Source organism: Babylonia areolata, chromosome 24 (genome assembly GCF_041734735.1).
Source record: "Babylonia areolata isolate BAREFJ2019XMU chromosome 24, ASM4173473v1, whole genome shotgun sequence".
NCBI lineage: Eukaryota > Metazoa > Mollusca > Gastropoda > Neogastropoda > Buccinidae > Babylonia > Babylonia areolata.
The window spans coordinates 623293-647123 of NC_134899.1; the positions used below are offsets into that span (position 1 = coordinate 623293).

The 23831-nt window shown below is 47.7% G+C and overlaps 1 protein-coding gene across 2 annotated transcripts in view; it reads left to right on the forward strand.

Moving 5' to 3' along the window:
- The window catches only part of LOC143299030 (uncharacterized), a 32115-nt gene that overhangs the window by 4290 nt on the left and 3994 nt on the right, over positions 1 to 23831 (forward strand). For both annotated transcript variants that reach the window (XM_076612112.1, XM_076612114.1), the window contains 4 exons: positions 3486 to 3742; positions 9730 to 9964; positions 18895 to 18975; positions 22854 to 22982. In XM_076612112.1, coding sequence (XP_076468227.1) covers positions 3486 to 3742; positions 9730 to 9964; positions 18895 to 18975; positions 22854 to 22982 — 702 coding nt within the window. The remainder of the gene's footprint in view (positions 1 to 3485; positions 3743 to 9729; positions 9965 to 18894; positions 18976 to 22853; positions 22983 to 23831) is intronic.

Sequence of the window (23831 nt, forward strand, 5' to 3'; positions counted from 1 at the left end):
CGGAAGAAGAAATGACAGACGCCCCAGTGCAGGGCTGTACCGGAAGAAGAAATGACAGACGCCCCAGTGTGGTGTTTCGCGGACTTCACTGGATCGACGGAAGAAAAGAGAGGGAGTGAAAGACGTGAGCTGCAACTCCCACGTTCACTCGTATGTACACGAATGGGCTTGTACGCGTATTACCCCGCCATGTAGGCAGCCATACTCCGTTTTCTGGGGGGTGCATGCTGGATATGTTTTTGTTTCCATAACCCACTGAACGGTGACATGGATCACAGGATCTTTAACGTGCGTATTTCGTCCTCTGCTTGCGTATACATACGAAGGGGGTTCGGGCACAAACCTGGGACCTTTAGATTTCAAGTCCAACTCATTAACCACTCGGCTACTGCGCCCGTCAAAAGTAATTCAAATAGATGCTCAGAATGTGCACGGAAAATGATTTATGTGTATATTTTGTTCGATGTCAAATCAAGAAAAGAAACTATCTGATAATAGAATGTTTATATTAATGGTGTATGTTGTTTTCATTGTCGTTGTTGTTTGTGGGGTATAAAGACAGGATGGACGGGTGGCTTTATTGAAGGAAAACAGTCATTGTCGTTGTTGTTTGTGGGGTATAAATGGGGTATAAAGACAGGATTGACGGGTGGCTTTATTGAAGGAAAACAGTCATTGTCGTTGTTGTTTGTGGGGTATAAAGACAGGATTGACGGGTGGCTTTACTGAAGGAAAACAAATCGATTTAACAATAAATAATCGTAGGTAATAGTGTGTGTTGTTGCCATCGTCGTTGTTATTTGGGGGTATAAAGGACATGAATGACTTATGGCTTTATTGAAGGAAAACAGTCATCGTCGTTGTTATTTGGGGGTATAAAGGACATAACTAACACGTGGCTTTATTGAAGGAAAACAGTCATCGTCGTCGTTATTTGTGGGGGATAAAGGACATAAATAACACGTGGCTTTATTGAAGTGAAAAGAACCGCCACGAGAAAAGACAACTGGAAGGCTTGCCTATACTTTGTGTGTGTGTGTGCTCTGTGTACGAGAGAATGTAATGATAATAATAATGATAAGATAATGTACTTACATGGCGCAAACTCCCCATAGATGGGCTGTAAGCGCCTCATATGAAACAATGCATGAAGGCGTAGAAGTGGAAAACAGGATCAGTATCCACCAATACAATACTACAAATTGCGGATATATGAATAATCGCAGGGAAAAGCCACACACACACACACACACACACACACACACACACACACACACACACACACACACACACACACACACACACACACACACACACTCGCACGCACGCACGCACGCACGCGCTCAAGCACCAACCCACACGCACACACACCACAGGAATACTACAATGGAGGGGGGACACAAGGGGAGTGCAGAGGGTGGGAGGAGTGCAGAGGGTGGGAGGAGACACAAGGGGAGTGCAGAGGGTGGGAGGAGTGCAGAGGGTGGGAGGAGTGCAGAGGGTGGGAGGAGTGCAGAGGGTGGGAGGAGACACAAGGGGAGTGCAGAGGGTGGGAGGAGACACAAGGGGAGTGCAGAGGGTGGGGACACAAGGGGAGTGCAGAGGGTGGGGACACAAGGGGAGTGCAGAGGGTGGGAGGAGTGCAGAGGGTGGGAGGAGACACAAGGGGAGTGCAGAGGGTGGGAGGAGACACAAGGGGAGTGCAGAGGGTGGGGACACAAGGGGAGTGCAGAGGGTGGGAGGAGTGCAGAGGGTGGGAGGAGACACAAGGGGAGTGCAGAGGGTGGGAGGAGTGCAGAGGGTGGGAGGAGTGCAGAGGGTGGGAGGAGTGCAGAGGGTGGGAGGAGTGCAGAGGGTGGGAGGAGGGGAGTGCAGAGGGTGGGAGGAGACACAAGGGGAGTGCAGAGGGTGGGAGGAGACACAAGGGGAGTGCAGAGGGTGGGGGGGACACAAGGGGGGTGCAGAGGGTGGGAGGAGACACAAGGGGAGTGCAGAGGGTGGGAGGAGACAAAGAACTATGCTTCGTCACATCCAAAGGCAATTTTGAGCAGGCGGGATTTCAGGGTTTTTTGAAAGAGGACGGAGTTGGTGAGTGCCGGAGATCCAGAGAAGGAGAATTCCAAACAGAAGGTGCTTGATACTGAAATACTGAAAAGCCCTTTGTCCAAAATTTTTAATGTCTTTGAAGAGAATTTGGGGACTCGAATGAGCTGTTCTCCAGAAGACCTGAGAGAACGGGATGGAGGATAAATATGAAGGACAGAAGATAAGTAAGATGGGAGGGAACTTTTGCACTGGCGATAAGCCAATATGCCAATTTTGTACTGAATTCTGTACTGGATGGGCAACCAATTAAGTTGAAGCAAGAGAAGGGTAACATTATCGTTTTTGTTGTTGTTTGGTTGGTGGTTTTCTTTTTTGCTTTTGTTTGGTTTTTGTTTGTTTTTTTGTTTTGGTTTTTTTTTTTCTAAGAACGACTCTGGCAGCATTGTTCAAGATCATCTGAAGGCATGATAACAGATCAGAGGGCAAACCAGCAAGTAGTGTAGTGCAGTAGTCAATGTGACTGAGAATCAAGGAACAAACAAGCTGAGAGGTTGCTTCAACAGTCAGATATGGTCGAATGGTACGGATTTTTCTCAGTTGGAATAAATTACTGACATGGTTATGCATGGACAGAGCTGAATCAAAGTATGCACCCAGGTTTCTGACGAAAGTCTGAAAGTTGACAACAGCATTGCAGTCAGTCAAGGAATGGTCCGAGACATGACTAAGCACAGTCTTAGAACCTACAAGCATGGCTTCTGTCTTGGCATCAGTGAGTCTGAACTTGTTGGTCAGCATCCATTCCTTCGCTTCAGCTATGTACATCTCCATGTTTTCTGCGAAGGATAGCAAAAGAACTTAAGGAAGAAGCTTTAGTGAGTTGAGTGTCATCTGCAAACTTGTGAAAATCACATTGATGTTCACTGATGATGTCGGACAGGGGCCGAGTGTACAGACTAAATAGCACCGGACCAAGAACAGATCCTTGGAACGCTATATCGAACAGGAAGAGGTCTGGATTCAGAATGAGAACTCGAGATGAACACTCTTAAAGTGCGATTGGAAAGATAAGATTTGAACCAAGTGAGGGCTGTACCACAGATTCCAAAAGTGTGATGAAGACGGTCGAGAAGAATATCATGATCTGTTGCGTCAAAAGCTGTCGAGAGATCGAGCAGACACAGAACTGAGACTTCTTTCTTGTCTGCACAGGACAATAATGTGTTTGACATGTGTAAGAGGGCTGTTTCAGTACTGTGATTCTGTCTATATGTTGATTGAAACACCTCAAGAAGGTCAATGGATGACAAATGACTGAGGAGTTGACGTAATACTATTCTTTCGAGTATATGCTATTTATGTGCAAGCGTGTCTGAGTATGTGTGTTTATGAGTGTTTGTTTTCTTCATTCCATTTCCATCCCCCACACCCTCCTCCAGGGTCCAGGTGACGTGATCATCAATGACCTGCAGAAGACGCGGACAGACAACGAGAGCCTGAGGACGCAGGTCAACCAGCTGCAGAAGGCCCTGCGCGAGCAGCAGGCGGTGAGCGGCAGCCTGCAGGACGAGTACCGGAGGTCCAAGGCGGCACTGGACGCTGCGCAGCGATCCGTGGAGAAGGCCCGCCACGACTACCGGAAGTTGGAGGCCAGCTATGCTGCCGTCAGGGCGGAGAACGAGGCCCTCAGACACAAGTCAGTTCCCTCAGCACTCAGACACAAGTCAGTTCCCTCAGCACTCAGACACAAGTCAGTTCCCTCAGCACTCAGACACAAGTCAGTTCCCTCAGTACTCAGTCACAAGTCAGTTCCCTCAGCACTCAGACACAAGTCAGTTCCCTCAGCACTCGCACTCAGTCACAAGTCAGTTCCCTCAGCACTCAGTCACAAGTCAGTTCCCTCAGCACTCAGTCACAAGTCAGTTCCCTCAGCACTCAGACACAAGTCAGTTCCCAAGTCAGTTCCCTCAGCACTCAGACACAAGTCAGTTCTCAGCACTCAGTCACAAGTCAGTTCCCTCAGCACTCAGACACAAGTCAGTTCCCAAGTCAGTTCCCTCAGCACTCAGACACAAGTCAGTTCCCTCAGCACTTTTACTTTCACTTTCACTCTCACTTTCACTTTCGCCTTCTCCTTCACTCACACTCACTTTAACCTTTATCTTCACCTTCACTCTCACTTTCACTACTTCACCTTCACGTCCACCTTCACTTTCATTCTCACTCTCACCTTTACCTTCACCTTCACTCTCACTTTCACTCTCACTACTTCATCTTCACGTTCACTCTCACTCTCACATTCACCTTCACCTTCACTCTCACATTCACCTTCACCTTCACTCTCACTCTCAATTTCACCCTTGCCTTCACTTTCACTCTTACTTTCACTCTCACATTCACCTTCACTTTCACTCTCACCTTCACTCTCGCATTCACTTTCACTTTCACCTTTACCTTCACTTTCACTTTCTCAAGGAGGCGGCACTGTCTTCGGACAAATCAATGCGCATGCTCCAAGATGGCTGCTTGATTTTGGCCTCTGCTGTTTTTGACCAAGAAAATCCACCAAATTAGAAGCTTTGATCAAAAACCATTACAAACGAGTCTTAAAATAGGAGGCTGGAACATCAGCTTCAAAAACGTCGCCTTATTTCTTGGCGATAATCTCACTGTTCCTGAAGGAAGCTCGGAATTGATTCGTCAATCCCAACTCACCAGATTCAAAAATCATTTTCTATTTTGAAAGTTCGTACTAACTCGATCGAGCTCTCACAACTGTCACTGCACGTTTTTACTTGCTGCACGATTTACTTGATGCACTACTACAAGGTAAGGTTTTCCCTCCTTTTCCCGTTTCACACTTTTGGTGCAATACGAAAATATTGCAATGGTGAATACCAGAACTGGATCTGTAAGCAATGCGAGTGGGGGGGCCGGGGGAGGGGGAAACTCTACCAGTGGAGAAAAGGGTAAAAAGACCGGAGCCACGTCTCCAATTCTGCTCCTTACTGATGATGCAGATAAAACTCCCTGTTCTATTTGCAGTTCCTTGAAAGGCTGCAAAAAGTGGTAAGTTGTGACCGCTGCAAAGCCTGGTGTCACACTAATTGTGCCAAAGTCGAACATGCAGATTTAGAACACCTCCAGAGGACTAAAAACAGTGCCATAAAATGGTACTGTCCCAAATGTATGGAAGAAATGACACAGGGATCAGATCCCAGTGACAAACTGGCTCAAACCGAAGCCAAGGTCACAACGCTGATAAAAATTGTTGAAACTCTGCAGACACAGAATCAGATGATTCTGAGCATGTTGCAGAGTACAGGAGGAAGCATAAATGAACAAATTAAGGCTCAGATTCAAGAATACTTTGAAGAGGAGAAAGAAAGGGACATGCGAAAGAACAATTTGGTCATTTTCAATGTTGATGAAAATGATTTCTCAGGGGAAAAAGAAAGGGAAACGGATGGGGCACTTATGAAGGAAGTGTGCCAAGAGATTTGTCCAGATGTGGCACCAAAACTAGCAGAATTTAAGGTCATGCGTCTGGGAAGAAAGCCTGAGAAAAATTCTGCCAGGAAGCCCAGACCAATCAAAATAATTTTCCCTGATGTTAGTTCCAAAGAGATGGTCCTTAACAAATCAAGACACCTCAGAAATAACGAGAAACAGTCTTTCCGCAAAATGGTTAGTGTACCAGATAAGACCAAAAAACAAAGAGAAGGTGACAAGAAACTGTACATGGAGATGAAAAGACAGAGGGATGAGGAAGGACTGGATGTCATCATCAGAAATGGTAAAATCATTCCCAGACCCAAACCCGGACAGGATGAAAAGGACAGAGCTGGTAACACTGGGGTACCAAGCTCAGAGCATTGACTCAAGAATACCAAAAGAAATGCTGTAAATAATGTAAATAGTGCAAATAAAAAAGATTTGAAAGTTACAAACAACAAGAGTAATGGTAATGTAAGGGGTGATAGTTACAGTCCTGAAGGTCTGAAGTTTTTACTATTAAACGCTGATAGTATTGGAAACAAAAAACAAGAACTGAATGCCTTGGCTTGGGATTTAAATCCTGACATTATTGCAATTACTGAACTGAAGCCAAAGACCCTGAGACCTGACTGTGGATGGGAACCTGTAATTGATGGATATGTTTTATATACTAATGAGGCTGGAAGGGGGGTAGGCTTGTTTGCAAAGTCGAATCTGAATGTGGTACGTAATACACAGCTGGAAGAAGTCTTCAGTCCCTCTGTCTTCTGCTCCATTGCACTTGATAATGAGGAATTAAAAGTTGGAGTTGCATATAGATCTCCCAGTAGTTTATTAGAAGAAAATAAGAAATTAATTAAATGTGTATCACTGTTTTTTCAAGGCACAGGTAAGAAAGTGTTGATGGGTGATTTTAATTATCCAGATATTGATTGGGAACAAGAAGTGTGTACCAAACACATAGACCACCCTGCTTCAAAATTTCTGGAAGTATTGCAAGATAATTTTGTGGTACAGTTTGTTACGGAACCAACACATTTTCGTGGTAATCAAACAGCGAATATTTTGGATTTAGTTTTAGCAAACAGAGATGACTTAGTTTATAATGTTTTATATTATCCTCCTGTAGGTAAAAGTCACCACTCTAGCATTACTTTTGAAGTTGATACTGGTATTCCACTACCTGATAAGTCGAAAGGCAGACGTTATTTTTATGATAGAGGTGATTATGAGACAATGAGGCATGCATTGGATGACATTAATTGGAAAGAGACTTTGGAACTCAAATCTGTGGATGAGTGTTGGTCTTGCATTACTGATAAATTGAAGGAATTACAAGATAAGTATGTGCCATTTAAAGAGTTTTAGACTGGAAACAAAAGTTACAAAAAGACTGTCCCACTTTCTGTTTTGGAAAAGATACGATTGAAAAGAAGGACCTTCAGATGGTATAAGAAGTATAGGACGACTGAAAATTATAATGCTTATGCACGTGCTCGAAATCAGGTTAAGAGGGCATTACGAAAAGCTACCAAGGAAAAAGATATGTCTATTGCAAAGAACATTAAAAGTGACCCAAAGAGACTGTTTAATTATATTGCATCACAAACTAAACCAAAGAAGATTATTCCGAACTTAAGAACACCTGGTGGAACTTTAACTAACAATGACAAAGAAAAGGCTGAGGTCCTAAATTTGTTTTTCTCTAGTGTTTTCACAGTTGAAGATGTCACCAATGTTCCTTCTTTTGAGTCAGAATGCAAGGCTTCAACAGATTATGTTGAAGTTTCAGAAAAGATTATTAGTGACAAACTTTCACAGTTAAAGGTAAATAAATCCACTGGTCCTGATGGAATGCACCCTTATTTGCTAAAAGAATTACATAATAGTTTAGCTATTCCCTTAAAGATTCTGTTTGTTAAGACTGTATCACATGGTAAGATCCCACAGGCATGGAAAGTAGCACAAGTAAAACCAATATTTAAGAAAGGTAACAAACAAGACCCTGGAAACTATCGACCAGTAAGTTTGACGTCGGTTGTATGCAAAGTTTTTGAAGATTTCATACGTGATACTTTGAATAAACATTTGATTGATAACGACTTACTGTCTGATTATCAGTTTGGCTTTACCAGTGGTAGATCCTGTGTGACTCAGTTGTTGAATACTGTACATGACTGGATGCAGTCACTTGAAAACAATAAACCAATGGATGTAATTTATCTGGACTTACAGAAGGCGTTCGATAAAGTTCCACATAATAGGTTAATTGCTAAATTGCAAGGGTACGGTATTTGTGGTAAATTGTTGGAACTGATAAAAGACTTCTTAGATGAGAGAACACAGTACGTATCAGTAGGGACTGAGTCATCGTGTCCTGTTAAGGTGAGTAGTGGTGTTCCCCAAGGCAGTGTCTTGGGGCCCACACTCTTTGTATATTATATAAATGACATGCCTGACATACTAGACTGTTTTGTGAAAATCTTTGCAGACGATACAAAGATCTATGAGGAAGTACATTCTGATGTTGGTAGATTGAAATTACAAGTTAGTATTGATAATTTAGTACACTGGACTGATAGATGGCAAATTAAATTTAATAACAATAAATGTAAAGTTTTACACGTAGGCAGAAATAATCCACATTATAAGTATTATATGAATGGTACGGACTTGCAGGAGACTTCATCGGAGAGAGATCTTGGAGTCATTGTTGACTCTGGTCTCTCTTTTGATGTTCATGTTAATGAAACCATTAAAAAAGCCAATAGATTGACCGGAATGCTAGTTGGAAACATACAGTGTAAAAGTAAAGACATAATGGTGCCATTATTTAAGTCATTAGTCAGGCCAGTCTTAGAATATGGGAATGTTGTTTGGAATACGGGTTTAGTGAAACATACAGACAGTTTTGAAAATGTTCAACGTAGATTCACTAAAAGAATCATTGGCTTTGCTGATATGGACTATGAAAGTAGGTTGCAAGCACTTAAGTTACCTAGTTTAGAATATAGAAGACTGCGTGGTGATTTAATAGAGATGTATAAAATGACACATGGATTATATGAAAGCAGAACCATAAGCTCTTTGTTTACATTGAATGAGAACAGTACCACAAGAGGCCATTCCTACAAACTATTAAACGTTTCAGTTAAAACTTCCAGATTTGCACATTTCTTTACTAACAGAGTAACAAATGTTTGGAACACTTTGTCACAAGATGTTGTTTCCGCAGGAACAGTGAATACATTTAAAAATTATCTTGATATTCATTTGAAAAATTTTTAATACAAAACTCATTTACATATTTATTGATTTTTCAAGCATTGCGCACTCAATGTTGAAAAATGCATCAGACATATGTGGGGACTCTCTTTTTCTTCCCCACATCAAGCGGGCAAAAGGCCTCGTCAGGCCTGCACGCCTTGATATGATATGATATGAATATACACTACACCACATCGGCTAGACAGATGCCTGACCAGCAGCATAACACAGAACGCCAGTCTGGCCTTGAGTGCGTGCATGTATATTTGTGAACCGACCAGACAGGATTTCTACAAAGTTTTGCCACAGGACAACCGTTTTGTTGCCATGGGTTCTTTTTTTTTTTTTAGCTCGCCAAGGTCCTCGATTTATCGTCTCATCCGAATGACCAGACGTCCGGTATGATTTTCCAGTCAAACATGGGAGAAAGAGCGGAAGCATGCAGTAGTTTGTTTGGTTACGAACTGTCTGCGTCCTAAAGTCATGGGAAAGTCAGTTCCTTCAGCGTGCATCAAGTCAGGTTTGTTTCTATTGCTGTAGTTCACAGGGACACTGGGCTCTGAACGACTTTGGCCAACAGCCAACATCCTGACAAGTCCAGATCAAGTACGCCCATCAAGTCCGGTTTTTCTGTTGCTGCAGTTCGTAGACAGAGGACGAGGGCAGGGTCCAGAGGCCTTGTTTCAGCATGATGCTGTGTCCTTGGGAAAGGCACGTCACTCCGTTTGTCCTCACTAAACCAAGGTGTGAATGGTTACCTGGTCTTGGGGTAGGAGTGGACTGGGCCTTGTCTTTTTAGTTTAGCGTGGAGCGTCATTGCCTTGGCCACCCCCACTGCGTCCTTTGTTGATTCAGTCTGTCTTCTTTCATTCCCACCCCTTCCCCCACCCTTCACTCCCCCCCCCCCAACCCCCACAGACTGAGCGTTAGCAGCAGCCCCGCCAAGACCTCCAACATGGTGCCCGCCGTGCCCAGGACGGACAGCCGGCTGACGGAGAACATCAGTGAGCGGTGTCGGCCCTCCACCATCGCCCTGCACTACACGGGCCTGGAGAGCCAGCAGTGGGTGGACGCCAAGGAGGCTATCGAGGACGACCCCGACTGCTGCTTGGAGGAGGCTGACATCGTGAGGCTGCTGTGTGAGGGACTCATGGTGAGTGTGGTGAGGGCATGGTGAGGGGTTCATGGTGAGTGTGGTGAGGGCATGGTGAGGGACTCATGGTGAGTGTGGTGAGGGTATGGTGAAGGACTCATGGTGAGTGTGGTGAGGGCATGGTGAGGGGTTCATGGTGAGTGTGGTGAGGGCATGGTGAGGGACTCATGGTGAGTGTGGTGAGGGTATGGTGAGGGACTCATGGTGAGTGTGGTGAGGGAATGATGAAGGTTCATGCTGAGTGTGGTGAGGGCATGGTGAGGGGCTCATGGCGAGTGTGGTGAGGGAGTGTGGTGAGGGAATGATGAAGGTTCATGGTGAGTGTGGTGAGGGCATGATGAGGGGCTCATGGTGAGTGTGGTGAGTTGCTGGGTGAGTGTGGTGAGGGGCATGGTGAGGGATCATGGTGAGTGTGCTGAGGGCATGGTAAGGGATCATGGTGAGTTGTTGGGTGAGTGTGGTGAGGGGCATGGTGAGTGTGGTGAGGAGCGTGGTGAGTGTGAGGAATGTAGGAGTATAAGAGGAAGGGAGGAGGAGGGAAAGGGTGTGAGGGGGAGGAGGTCGTGTTTATTGCGGGGGGGGGGGGGGAGGTAGAGAGGAAGGGAGGAGGGAAAGGGTGTGAGGGGGAGGAGGTTGTGTTTATTGCGGGGGGCGGGGGGGGGAGTAGAGGAAGGGAGGAGGAGGGAAAGGGTGTGAGGGGGAGGAGGTTGTGTTTATTGCGGGGGGGGGGGGGGAGGGGGGTGTTAGAGGAAGGGAGGAGGGAAAGGGTGTGAGGGGGAGGAGGTTGTGTTTATTGCGGGGGGGCGGGGGGGGAGGGTAGAGGAAGGGAGGAGGGAAAGGGTGTGAGGGGGAGGAGGTTGTTTGTTGCGGGGGGCGGGGGGAGGGTAGAGGAAGGGAGGAGGGAAAGGGTGTGAAGGGGAGGAGGTGTTTGTCAGGATGGGGATGGCGGGGGCACTATGAGTTGAAGGGGCAAGGGGAAAGGATGTATCTTTGGACCTGGACATTGAAAACAATCTGTCTGTCTTTCCATTCTCTGTCTGTCTGTCTCTTTCTCTGTCTGTCTGTCTCTTTCTCACTGTCAGTGTGTTACCCTCTGTGTCTGTCTGTCTCCCTGTCTGTCTGCCTCTCTCTCTCTCTCTCTCACGCAAGCATACACTCATGGAAATCCCACCTCTCTCTCTCTCTCTCATGCATACATACAACAAGAACATAATCTTACCAGTACGACCCCCAGCCCCAGACACAGGAAAACGAACAAGTACAGTGGTTAAAACAATGAAGAAAAGAAACCTTTGTGTCAGGACTGGACTTAATATAGGAACTTCCTCCTGTCCTCTTTATCTATGTTGTGTTGTGACATGTTCCAAATAAAATACTGTTTAAACCGTCAAATAAAGCCTTTGCATTGAAATATACACTTGTGACCAAGCGTGCCATGCTTGCTCCAACACTATTCACGCACAAGCTGTATTAGCAGACGACAGTTTTCCCTCCTAACCCGCGCACAGAATGTGTGACGTCACTCTGCTTACATCATTTTGTCCTCGCCAGACACCTGCTCACAGCTCGCCCAATGTTGCATCGCGGTACGTCATTGGCTGAGAAGAAACTTGTGTTTCTGTTCCACCGTAATTAATTAATAACTCTTTTGTCAGATCAGTAAACTACAAGTATTATATACTGGCAGAATCGTCGCAATTCCATCTTTAAGTCTGTTCCATTTATGTTTGCCTACGTTACACCGGAGATTAGAAAAGAGAGATAAACCACTTGCAGAAATTGCTGAAGCCAGGCAGCCTGCTCCGAGACACGTATTCATTATTCATGAGCTGCCTTTGCCCCGCCCAAACCAAAGGAAAGCGTCAGTCGAACGCAGTCTCCTGAGTGATTTTATAATTTGGATTACACCTTTTTTCCCTTTTCTGTTTGCTTCATCCCACGCAGATGTCAAACTCAATTTTGTTGTGAATAACATTCCTAAATATTTATATGTATTGGTTACTTTTATTTCCCTATCACCACAGCACCATTTTTCACGAAAGATGACCCCCATTGCGGAAAACTATAATATTGGTCTTATCGAGATTCACTGTTTGTTGTAGTCTGTCTGTTTCTTGCTTAAGGGCATTTAATTGATTTTGTAACCCAATGGGTGTGTCAGACAAGAGAACAACATCATCAGCAAATAGCATTAAGAGCAAATCTGTTGCGCCAGGTATCATTTGTATTCCATGTCTCCCCTTCTTTGATAACTCCACTGCCAATTCACCGATCAAAAAGGAAAACAGCTGTGAGCTTAGCATACAACCTTGTTTAACCCCTCTTGGACACTGAAAAAAGTCTGAATAAATACCTTTGTCACGAACACATACAATTACAGAATCGTAGATGCTTTTAACAGCCATGTAAAACTCCCGAGAGAGAGAGACAGAGACAGAGACTTAGAGAGAGAGAGAGAGCACAATACAACGGTCTGCTCGGGCAACATGAAGCGTTCGTATATATATGAATTATATATATGATTATGTACATATAGATAGATTTAGATTTACATACTGATAGATCTATATGAAATTATGTATGTATGTATCCATGTATGCATGTATGTATGTATAGACAGATGTTAGAAGAGAGACAGAGCTGAATATGTGTTTTATGTTTTGATATATATACAGGTACCATGTAACCCTGTGCTACCTGTCACATGCGGGCAGATGGAGCTCGACAGCCCGGGAAGGCAGTCCATCTAAGACAAGGAAAAGTCTGAAGTAAAACCCATGAAGTGCTAAGGAATGCAGGACAGTCTCGACATGCATTGACCCTGGGTCCATGGCCATGTCCCGACTTTCAGTAGCCGCGCCCCCGTGCCTCCGAGGAAGGTTTTTGAGCCAGAGGCTAGGACAAGGACAGTCTGATATAAAACCTACGACCTGAGGACCTCACTGTCACCGTCCCAGCTTGCTAGGCTATGGCAGATGAACCACGGGTGTAAAGGGTGGGGCCAGTACTGCGCACACTGCACTCCACCTAAAAATTCCATTCCGCAGGCTTGAAGGACACGTCCACGTCCGCGCCACCAACTATTCCAAGCCCTGTAGCGATGGGAAAGGGGCGAAAACGGCAGGTGGAAGATGTCACTGGAAGCCGCAGTTCCAATCCTGCATGCAGGCGGTTCAGGATATTGGTCGCCTGATTGTTGACCCGGAGGTGACAGCATCACTCGGCAGCACCCTGAACGACCAAGCAGCCTTTTCTAGGGACAGCACTGCTTGCTCCACACGGAGAGGGGCCTAGAAAAGGTGGTCCAAACAAATGCTCATCTCCATACCCCCCAGTTGGCTAGCCGCGGTCAACGGGCATCTCCAAACGCGGTCGAACAACAATAGAGAAGAAAAGGCCGGCACCTGCCTCACAATTAGGTGCAAAAGGACTAAAGGTAGCATGCTGGAACATCCGAACCATGCGTGACTCTGCAGACAGCAACCACCCAGAAAGGCGTTCCGCTCTAGTCGCACACGAACTTCAGAGACTGAACATTGACATTGCTGCCGTCAGCGAAGTCCGCTTTGCAGGGAAAGGCAGCCTCCAGGAACACGGCGCTGGGTACACCCTCTACTGGTCAGGCAAGCCAGAGACCGAGAGACGCCTTTATGGTGTAGGCTTTATGGTCAGGAGCACCATTGCCTCCAAGCTTGAAAACCTGCCAACAGGACACTCAGACCGAATTATGTCCATGCGCCTCCCACTACGGAACAAACAGCATGCCACTCTGTTCAGCGTGTACGCTCCAACCCTCCAAGCGGACCCCACAGAAAAGGTCAAGTTTTACACTGATCTGCGCAACCTCGTTCAGAACACCCCTGCTGACGACAAGGTCATCATCCTTGGCGACGTCAATGCCAGAGTTGGCCAAGATTCAGAAGCCTGGAAAGGAGTCCTTGGCAAGCATGGCGTTGGTAATTGCAACGACAATGGGCGCCTTCTTCTCGAGTTCTGTGCAGAGCAGCAGTTTACCATCACCAACACCATTTTCCAGCAGAAGGACAGCCTGAAGACAACGTGGATGCATCCTCGGTCCAAACATTGGCACCTCATTGATTACATCCTGATGCGCCAGAGAGACGTACGAGACGTCCTACACACCCGAGTGATGCCCAGCGCGGAGTGTCATACTGACCACCGCCTCGTCCGCAGCAAGCTCAGGCTCCACTTCAAGCCCAAACCAAAGAAAGGAGGAGCTCCTAGGAAGAAATTCCAGGTCGGCAACTTTCAGTCAGCTGAAGTGAAAGCTGAATTCCAGGCGAAGCTTCAGGACAAACTTGAAGACCCCAGTTGCCCCACAGACCCCTCTCCAGAAGCACTATGGGCACAGCTGAAATCAGCCATCCTGCAGTCCTCTGAAGAAGTCCTAGGGTTCTCGTCGAAAAAGAACAAGGACTGGTTTGACGAAAACAACCAGGAGATCCAAGAATTGCTGGCGAAGAAGAGATCAGCCCACCAGGCTCACCTTGCACAACCGTCTTGTCCGGTGAAGAAAGCAACCTTCCGGCTCATATGCAGCAACCTCCAGCGCAAGCTTCGTGAGATTCAAAATGGGTGGTGGACCAACCTGGCAGAGAGGGCTCAGCTTTGTGCAGACACTGGTGACTACCGGGGCTTATACGAAGCCTTGAAGGCGGTGTACGGTCCCTCATACCAGGTCCAGAGTCCTTTGCGCAGCGCAGACGGCCAGGCGCTCTTCACAGACAAGACGTCGATCCTGAACAGGTGGTCGGAACATTTCCAGGCCCTCTTCAGCGCCAACCGCACGGTTCAAGACTCGGCAATTCTCCGCATCCCACAACAGCCAGTGAAATTACAACTGGACGAGCTACCAACCCTAGAAGAGACTGTCAAGGCCATTGAACAGCTGAAATGTGGCAAGGCAGCAGGGGTTGACGGAATTCCGCCGGAGGCGTGGAAGAATGGAGGCCTAGCACTACACTCCAAAATCCACAACCTCTTTGTCTGCTGCTGGGAGCAAGGCAAACTACCACAGGACCTCCGTGACGCAGTCATCATCACCCTGTATAAAAACAAGGGAGAAAAGTCGGACTGCTCCAACTACAGGGGGATAACTCTGCTCTCCATCGCAGGCAAGATCCTCGCCAGAGTCCTCCTAAATCGGCTGGTGCCTACTATCGCCGAAGAACATCTCCCAGAGAGTCAGTGTGGCTTTAGAGCCAACAGAGGCACCACTGACATGGTCTTCGTTCTCAGACAGCTACAAGAAAAATGTCGGGAACAGAACAAAGGACTGTATGCGACATTCGTCGATCTCACGAAAGCTTTCGACACCGTGAGCAGAAAAGGTCTGTGGGAGATCATGAAACGTCTAGGATGCCCCCCAAAATTCCTCAGCATGGTCATCCAACTACATGAGGAACAGCGTGGACAGGTCAGACACAGCAACGACCTTTCGGAGCCCTTCCCAATTGGAAATGGAGTGAAACAAGGTTGTGTCCTCGCGCCGACCCTCTTCACGATCTTCTTCAGCATGATGCTCCAACAGGCCACTGAAGATCTTGGCGACGACAACGGTATCTTCATCAGATACCGCACTGATGGCAGCCTATTCAACCTGAGGCGGCTACAGGCCCACACCAAGACACTGGAGCAACTCATCAGAGAGCTTCTGTTTGCCGACGATGCTGCCCTCGTCGCCCATACAGAAGCGGCCCTGCAGCGTATAACGTCCTGCTTCGCAGAGGCTGCGCAGCTCTTCGGCCTAGAAGTCAGTCTGAAAAAGACGGAAGTTTTCCACCAGCCTGCCCCACAGGAAGAATTCCACGCTGCTCACATCAACATCGGTGAGACAGAGCTGAAGTCGGTCCACCAGTTCAGCTACCTAGGCTGCACCATCTCGTCTGACGCCAAGATCGACAAGGAGATCGACAACAGACTTGCAAAGGCAAACAGCGCATTCGGCAGGCTGTACAAGAGAGTGTGGAACAACAAACACCTGAAGAAAGACACAAAGATCAGCGTGTACAGAGCTGTTGTACTGCCCACCCTGTTGTATGGCTCCGAAACCTGGGTCACCTACCGGCACCACATACGACTGCTTGATCGCTTCCACCAGCGCTGCCTTCGCACCATCCTCAGCATCCACTGGAGTGACTACATCAGAAATGTCGAGGTCCTGGAGCAGGCAAAGACTATCAGCATCGAGGCAGTGCTGCTAAAGACCCAGCTACGTTGGGCAGGGCACGTGTCCAGGATGGAGGACCACCGCCTGCTCAAGATCGCGCTGTATGGCGAACTGTCCACTGGCCACCGTGACAGAGGAGCACCCAAGAAGAGATACAAAGACTCCTTGAAGAAAGCTCTCGGTGCCTGTCACATTGACCATCGCCAGTGGTCCACAGTAGCCACTGATCGAGAGACCTGGCGACGCACCATCCACCAAGCTGTCTCCTCCTTCGAAAACAACCGCAGGGCCAGCCTTGAGGACAAACGCAGAAGGAGGAAGAACCACGATGCTGCAGCCGCGAACCCAGACCAGACTTTCCCTTGCAACCGCTGCGGCCGACTCTGCTTTTCCCGCATTGGCCTTGTCAGCCATGAGCGTGCCTGCATCAGACGTGGACAACGCCCTTCCTAGATCTTCGTCAGCGAAGCCAGGCCATGATATATATATATATATAATTTTTTTTTTTTTTTTTAATTTTTTTTTTTTAAAGAAATGGTGATGTAAACCAGAAAGTGTGAAGAAAAAGTAGCGTTATGAAAACGCAGTTCAATAATTTATAACTGTCTCCCGTCTCTCTCATGTGCAACATTGCACTGGGGGAGGGGGGGGGGGAAGTTGGTGGTGGGGGGAGCTGCTTTATTTTCTTTTTATATTATCTACATTCAAGCAGATGCAAACGTGCTAAAAAACCAAGCAAAAATGAATTGGTTTTCATTGTATACAGCGAATCTTACTACACGTGGGAAATTCCAGGCATAACTTAACTTTCGCTTTACTGCAGCTGAACCGTCAGAACCGACCAGTTTCCTTCAGGTGGGGAAGGAGAGGGTGATTTACCCCCACCCTTCCGCACTGCGTGTGTGCCCCAAATCGGCTTCAGCACTGTTACAGACAGTAAGAAGGGGCCTGCCGCGAGTGGTTTATCTCTCTTTTCTAATCTCCGGTTACACTGATTTAACGCAGTTTGTCAGCGACGAGCTCGTTAAAACTGACCCTGTTCAGGTGACTTAAATTAAGATTATAAATTCATCTTAAATAACCAACACTTCATTTTATACTCATTATAAAGTAGATGTTGAGCTCTTTTTTTTGCAACTTATCCGACGTAAATCGGTTCAGGAATCATTTAGAAATCTGTCACTGAACACCTTTAAACAAACACAGTTGTCATCGGATTTTCCGTGATTAGTGACGATCTGCTTGCAAGCACACGTGACGGCCTTTGTGGTCCGCTAAACTTGCATAAATTGGCACAGTGAGGGATGAGTGGTCATTTCATACCTGGTCAGTCATCTGACCAGAGCCGGCTCTCTCTCTCTCTCTCTCTTGCTGCGTCGAGCAGTGTGTTGTGTCGTGTGTGCCCCCACAACGGCTGACACCTCGCTACGTATTGCTGTAAGTACTAGTGTGTAGAATGTGTTAATTTGTAAATTGTATTATTCGACACTGTACTTGTGTTCATATGAGTATGTTCAGTTATTGCTTTGTTCAGTTAATTCTTTGTTCAGTTATTGCTTTGACATGTTACTCACAGCTCGGCTATGATTGATCTAGAAATTGCCATGTCGTCATATGCTCGGAGCAGTGTTCCATTTCAGTCTTCATAACGTTACAGTCACTGACGCCTCTGTACACAGATAGTTTGTTCCAGAATGTTCTAGTGAGTGCATAAAGTTTATTAAGCCATGATGGTTCTTCACTTAATATCTGGTCTATCAGTTTGCCAGTATTATATCTAATCCACTGATTCATTTGAGTCACTTTGACACAGTATAAGCTTTACCTAATCTATACTGTCAGTGTACTTTCACCAAGTCAGCATCGCTTCGATCACTTTAACTGCACTATTTAAATGTATCAGAAATGTCATTTGATGTCAGCGTTTGGTCTTCACACTTATGCATTATGTTGTTGCGTATCCCAAACCCGAGTGATAGTCTTTCCATGTATACATGTGCTTTACTGTTCACTTGTGCCGACATGTTGTGCTAATGACATTTGTTTGTGTCATTCCAGGCACTGTCTTCTTCTCATTATTTCTTCTTCTTAGTCTTCTTCTTTTAGAATATTGTAAATAAAACAATAGAAAAACCCATTTGTGACTGGCCTCTATATGTTCCTGGCCTGTGCGTGGGATCTTGTCTATCCTTTTATTCAATCAATCATATTTAGTTAAGTCTTTTGTGCCGTACCCTATTAGAACCACTCGGGACATGGCTACACACTAAACAATGAACCTATTATTGTTAACTGATTGTTCACCATAACATCCACATACACCAAATACAGATATATCATGGTGTGCAGAAACCATGTATTATTTTGTTTGAATAGGAATATGGTTTGTTTTTATTTTGTTGTTGTTGTTAGTTTTGTTGTTATATTGTTGTTGTTGGTTTGGGGGACACAGCAGCAATTATCTTAATATAATGATACTAAAAAAGTTTTTTGAATTTCGGTCAACAAAAGCAATGCATTTTTCCTTTTTCAGTTTCATATATGGTTTTCAATAGTTACTAAAACACATTGAAATTGTATCTTTATAGTTTCGAATGAGATATTATGACGATGAGTTACACCATGGTGTCGTTATAATTTCAAAGGGACCTCTAGACAAATTTTTGTGATATGGTCTGGTGATCTGTGTGTGTGTGTGTTTCTGTGTGTGTGTGTGTGTGTGTGTGTGTGTGTGTGACAGAGTACCTACGTGGCCTCCCAACAGCTGTACAATAACGTGGAGCTGGTCATCATGGAGCTGCTCACACGTCCCACTCTGGCCGTGAGTCACTGCACACCATGCACGTGCACTTTCACTTTCACTTTCACATTCACTTTCACTTTCACATTCACTTTCACTTTCACGTTCACTTTCACTTCCTGCAAAAGGCCTCACGGAAGTGGGACAGATCCGTTACACCACATCAGCCTGGCAGATCCAACACCAGCAGTGTAACCCAGCACGTTCAATCAGGCCTTGACAACATGTATATGTATTTGTGTACTTATCAGAGTAGATTTATTCCAATGGGACAGCACTTGTGTTGCCTTCAGTTATTTTTCTCTGTGCGACATTTGCGTGCTGCTCACAGGACCTCAGTTTGTCGTCTCATCCCAGTGACTAGACGCTTAGTTTTATTTTCCCGTTAAACTTGGGAGAACACGCGAGAAGAGGATTTGAACCCAGACCCTGCCAGACGCTGTACTGGCAGATAAACGTCTTCATCAGTCTGTCACCTTTCTCCACTGGTCATGGTGTGGACAGCACGTGACACACGTGACGTCCTGACTGGTGGCCTGGGTGTGTGCCTGGTCAGGCATCTCCTGCCCCTCACCCCACCATCCACCACACCTCCCCCACACCCCTCCATCCACCCCACCTCCCCCACACCCCACACCCCACCTCCTCCACACCCACCTCCCCCACACCCCACCTCCCCTACACCCCACCTCCCCCACACCCTACCTCCCCTACACCCCACACCCCACCTCCCCCACACCCCACCTCCCCTACACCCCACACCCCACCTCCCCTACACCCCACACCCCACCTCCCCCACCCCACCTCCCCTACACCCCACACCCCACCTCCCCCCCCCCAGCTCCCCCCCCCCACACCACACATCCCACCTCCCCTACACCCCACACCCCACCTCCCCCACACCCCACACCCCACCTCCCCACACCCCACCTCCCCCCCCACACCCCACACCCCACTTCCTCCACACCCACCTGCCCCACATCCCACACCCCACCTCCCCCCCCCACACCACACATCCCACCTCCCCTACACCCCACCTCCCCCCACCCCCTCCCCCACACCCCACCTCCTCCACACCCCACCTCCCCCACACCCCACCTCCCGCACACCCCACCTCCTCCACACCCCACCTCCCCTACACCCCACCTCCCCCACCCCCTCCCCCACACCCCACCTCCTCCACACCCCACACCCCACCTCCTCCACACCCCACCTCCCCCACACCCCACCTCCTCCACACCCCACACCCCACCTCCTCCACACCCCACACCCCACCTCCTCCACACCCCACCTCCCCCACACCCCACACCCCACCTACTCCACACCCCACCTCCCCCACACCCCACTTCCTCCACACCCCACACCCCACCTCCCCCACACCTCACACCCCACCTCCTCCACACCCCACCTCCCCCACACCCCACACCCCACCTCCCCCACACCCCACACCCCACCTCCTCCACACCCCACCTCCCCCACACCCCACCTCCTCCACACCCCACCTCCCCCACACCCCACCTCCCCTACACCCCACACCCCACCTCCCCCACACCCCACCATATTCTTCAATCCAACCCGTCCAAGTCATGCGTGCCAGATTGTTTTAGCAGTGATAAACTCTTACTAATGTCAAAGACCGTCATCGGTTGGAAACAAAATGGAACGTTAATTTCCTTTGAATTAAAATACTGTTTTAAAATTATAAACGCCATTTTCACTGGTTCTGTCGTTTCATATAAGTTTATCATAATGGTTGCAAATTGATGATTTAAGTGCTGTGCCGTTATAATGTGTTAGTTTCTTGACGTTGTTGGCGTCCGTCTCGGGAGACAATGGAACTGTGCGCCTGATTCAGTCAACTTGTTGAGTTGCAGCGCCTGCTGTGGCTGTACTGTCTGATTCTGGATCTGCAGGCTCTGTTGCAGTTGCTGCAGATGAAAGTCACGCCTGGCTCAGAGGGCACGGATTCTTCCCTCTGCCATCTGCGCTCTCTCCCCTGTTCCCAGCGCTGTTCTCTCTTCTCCTCTGGACACATGCCTTTACCGTCCTTCTCCAGCTATTACGGTCTTCAGCCACCACCTCCAAACCTGCTGGGTCGATGTCACCTGCCCTCATGTCTCATTTGCAGACGTCCCTGTAGCATAGGACAGGTCTTCCTGCAGGTCTGGAACCAGTGGCGAGCTCACCATAAAGGATGTCCTTGGGGATTCGCCCATCATTCGTTCGCCTGACATGGCTGAGCTACAGCAGATGGTGCCGGGTCAGGAGTGCAAACATGCTGGAGATGCCTGCCTGGTCGAGGACTTTCTTGCTTGGTACACAGTCTTGCCACGTGATGCCCAGAATTCTCCTGAGGTTGCACAGGTGAAAGGAGTTGAGTCTGCGTTCTTGGCGAGAGTAGAGATTCCATGTCTCGCTGCCATAGAGCAGAGTGCTGAGCACACAGGCTTGGTACACCTGCATCTTGGTGTTGATGGTCAGCATGGGATTGTCCTAGACCCTCTTTGCCACGCAGGCCATGGCTGTAGCTGCTTTGCCAATCTGCTTGTTGAGTTAGGCACCCAGGGAGAGGCTACTGGAGATGGTGCAGCCGAGGTAAGTGAAGTCTTTGACAACCTCGAGTGTGAAGTCACCAGTGGTGATGCTTGGGGTGCTGCTCACGTCCTGGCCCATGATGTTTGTCTTTTTTAGGATGATAGTCATGCCAATCTCTCTGCATGCTTGGGCAAAGTCGTTGATGAGATGCTGGAGTGCTTCCTCAGAGTGAGTTGTCAGAACTGTGTCATTTGCGAAAAGCATCTGGCGTATGAGAACCTGACACACTTTGGCTTTAGCACGAAGGCGGGCCAGGTTGAAGAGACTGACATCGCTTCTGGTGTGGAGATACACACCATCCTCTGACTGAAGGCATAGGACAGCAGCAGCGAGAAGAAGATACTGAAGAGTGTTGGAGCCAGCACACAGCCTTGCTTCACCCCGCTCTTGATTAGGAATGGGTCAGAGGAAGATCCATCGTGCTGAACGGTGCCCTGCACGTTTTCATGAAAAGGTGTGATCATCCTCAGGAGCTTGGGGGGACATCCATTCTTCAGTATCAGTGTGAACAGGCCTTTTCTGCTGACCATGTCGAAGGCCTTGGTCAGGTCGATGAATGCGACATATAGTGGCCCTCTCTGCTCCCGGCATTTCTCCTGCAGTTGTTGCAAGGAGAAGACTACGTCGATTGTTGATCTTCCAGCTCTGAATCCGCACTGTGCTTCAGAGTATACACGTTCAGCAAGTAACTGCAGTCTGCTCACGACTACATGGGCAAAGGCTTTCCCAATGATACTGAGGAGGGAGACTCCATGCTGTGATCACCCTTGTTCTTGTACAGAGTGATGATGTTGGCGTCATGCTCTCCTGAGGCACAGTCCCTTCTTCCCAGCACTGCAGTAGCACTGGTGCAGGTGGTGGAGTAGCACGGTCCTTTTTCCAGCATTGATTACTTCAGGTGGGATGCCATCCTTTCCTGGTGCTTTGCCACAGGCGATGGAGACGATGGCCTTGCCGAGTTCCTCTTCAGAGGGCGGGATGTCGAGTTCTTTCATGACAGGTAGGTTGGCGGTGCTCTCCACTGCTGCGTCTGCGACAGTGTTTTCTTTTGAATAGAGCTCCAGTTTCATGACATGTTTATTATTTAACACATTAATGGCTTTCCAGATTTTACATGTGTGTGTGTTGTTGTTGTTGTTTTGTTGTTCTTGTTGTTTATTTGTTTGTTGAATATAACCTAAGAATCAGAAGGCGATATTTGTGTTCATATTTCATAACTGCAGTCACGAAATTGAACCCAGCAAAACTGACAACCATGACGATGTGTTTTGACGGGTTATTTCCCCTGACCTCTATCGTTTCAGACAGCGGTGATAGAGAGCCGACTGGTGACGAACACTCAGTGCTCTCCCCTGCCCGAAGACCTGGCAGATATCGTCAAGTTTAAATTACGTCAAACTGCTGATAGCGTCGACACTGACGTCATTATCTCGGTGAGTGGCAGGCAGATGAGGGGATGGAGGTGGAAGGGGTGGGGAATGTGTTGGGGGGTCAGTTAAAACAGGGTGTGTTGGGTGTGTGGGACAGGCCTATCACAGTTTTGTGAAAACTTGTATAGATTCAGCTAACAATGTATCGTTCAAAATCAGTTTGTTGTGAAAGGCCAGGTGTTGAAACATCCAGCTTCCTGTGGAAACGTCCAGTGCAGAATCATCCCGTCTGCACACCTGAGGCAGGCAGTGTATGGTAGTGCAGTGTGTCTAGTTACACACACCTGGGGCAGGCAGTGTATGGTAGTGCAGTGTGGTTACACACACCTGGGGCAGGCAGTGATGGTAGTGCAGTGTGTCTAGTTACACACACCTGGAGCAGGCAGTGTATGGTAGTGCAGTGTGTCTAGTTACACACACCTGGGGCAGGCAGTGTATGGTAGTGCAGTGTGTCTAGTTACACACACCTGGAGCAGGCAGTGTATGGTAGTGCAGTGTGGTTACACACACCTGGGGCAGGCAGTGTATGGTAGTGCAGTGTGGTTACACACACCTGGGGCAGGCAGTGTATGGTAGTGCAGTGTGGTTACACACACCTGAGGCAGGCAGTGTATGGTAGTGCAGTGTGTGTTACACACACCTGGGCAGGCAGTGTATGGTAGTGCAGTGTGTCTAGTTACACACACCTGGGGCAGGCAGTGTATGGTAGTGCAGTGTGTCTAGTTACACACACCTGGAGCAGGCAGTGATGGTAGTGCAGTGTGTCTAGTTACACACACCTGGGGCAGGCAGTGTATGGTAGTGCAGTGTGTCTAGTTACACACACCTGGAGCAGGCAGTGTATGGTAGTGC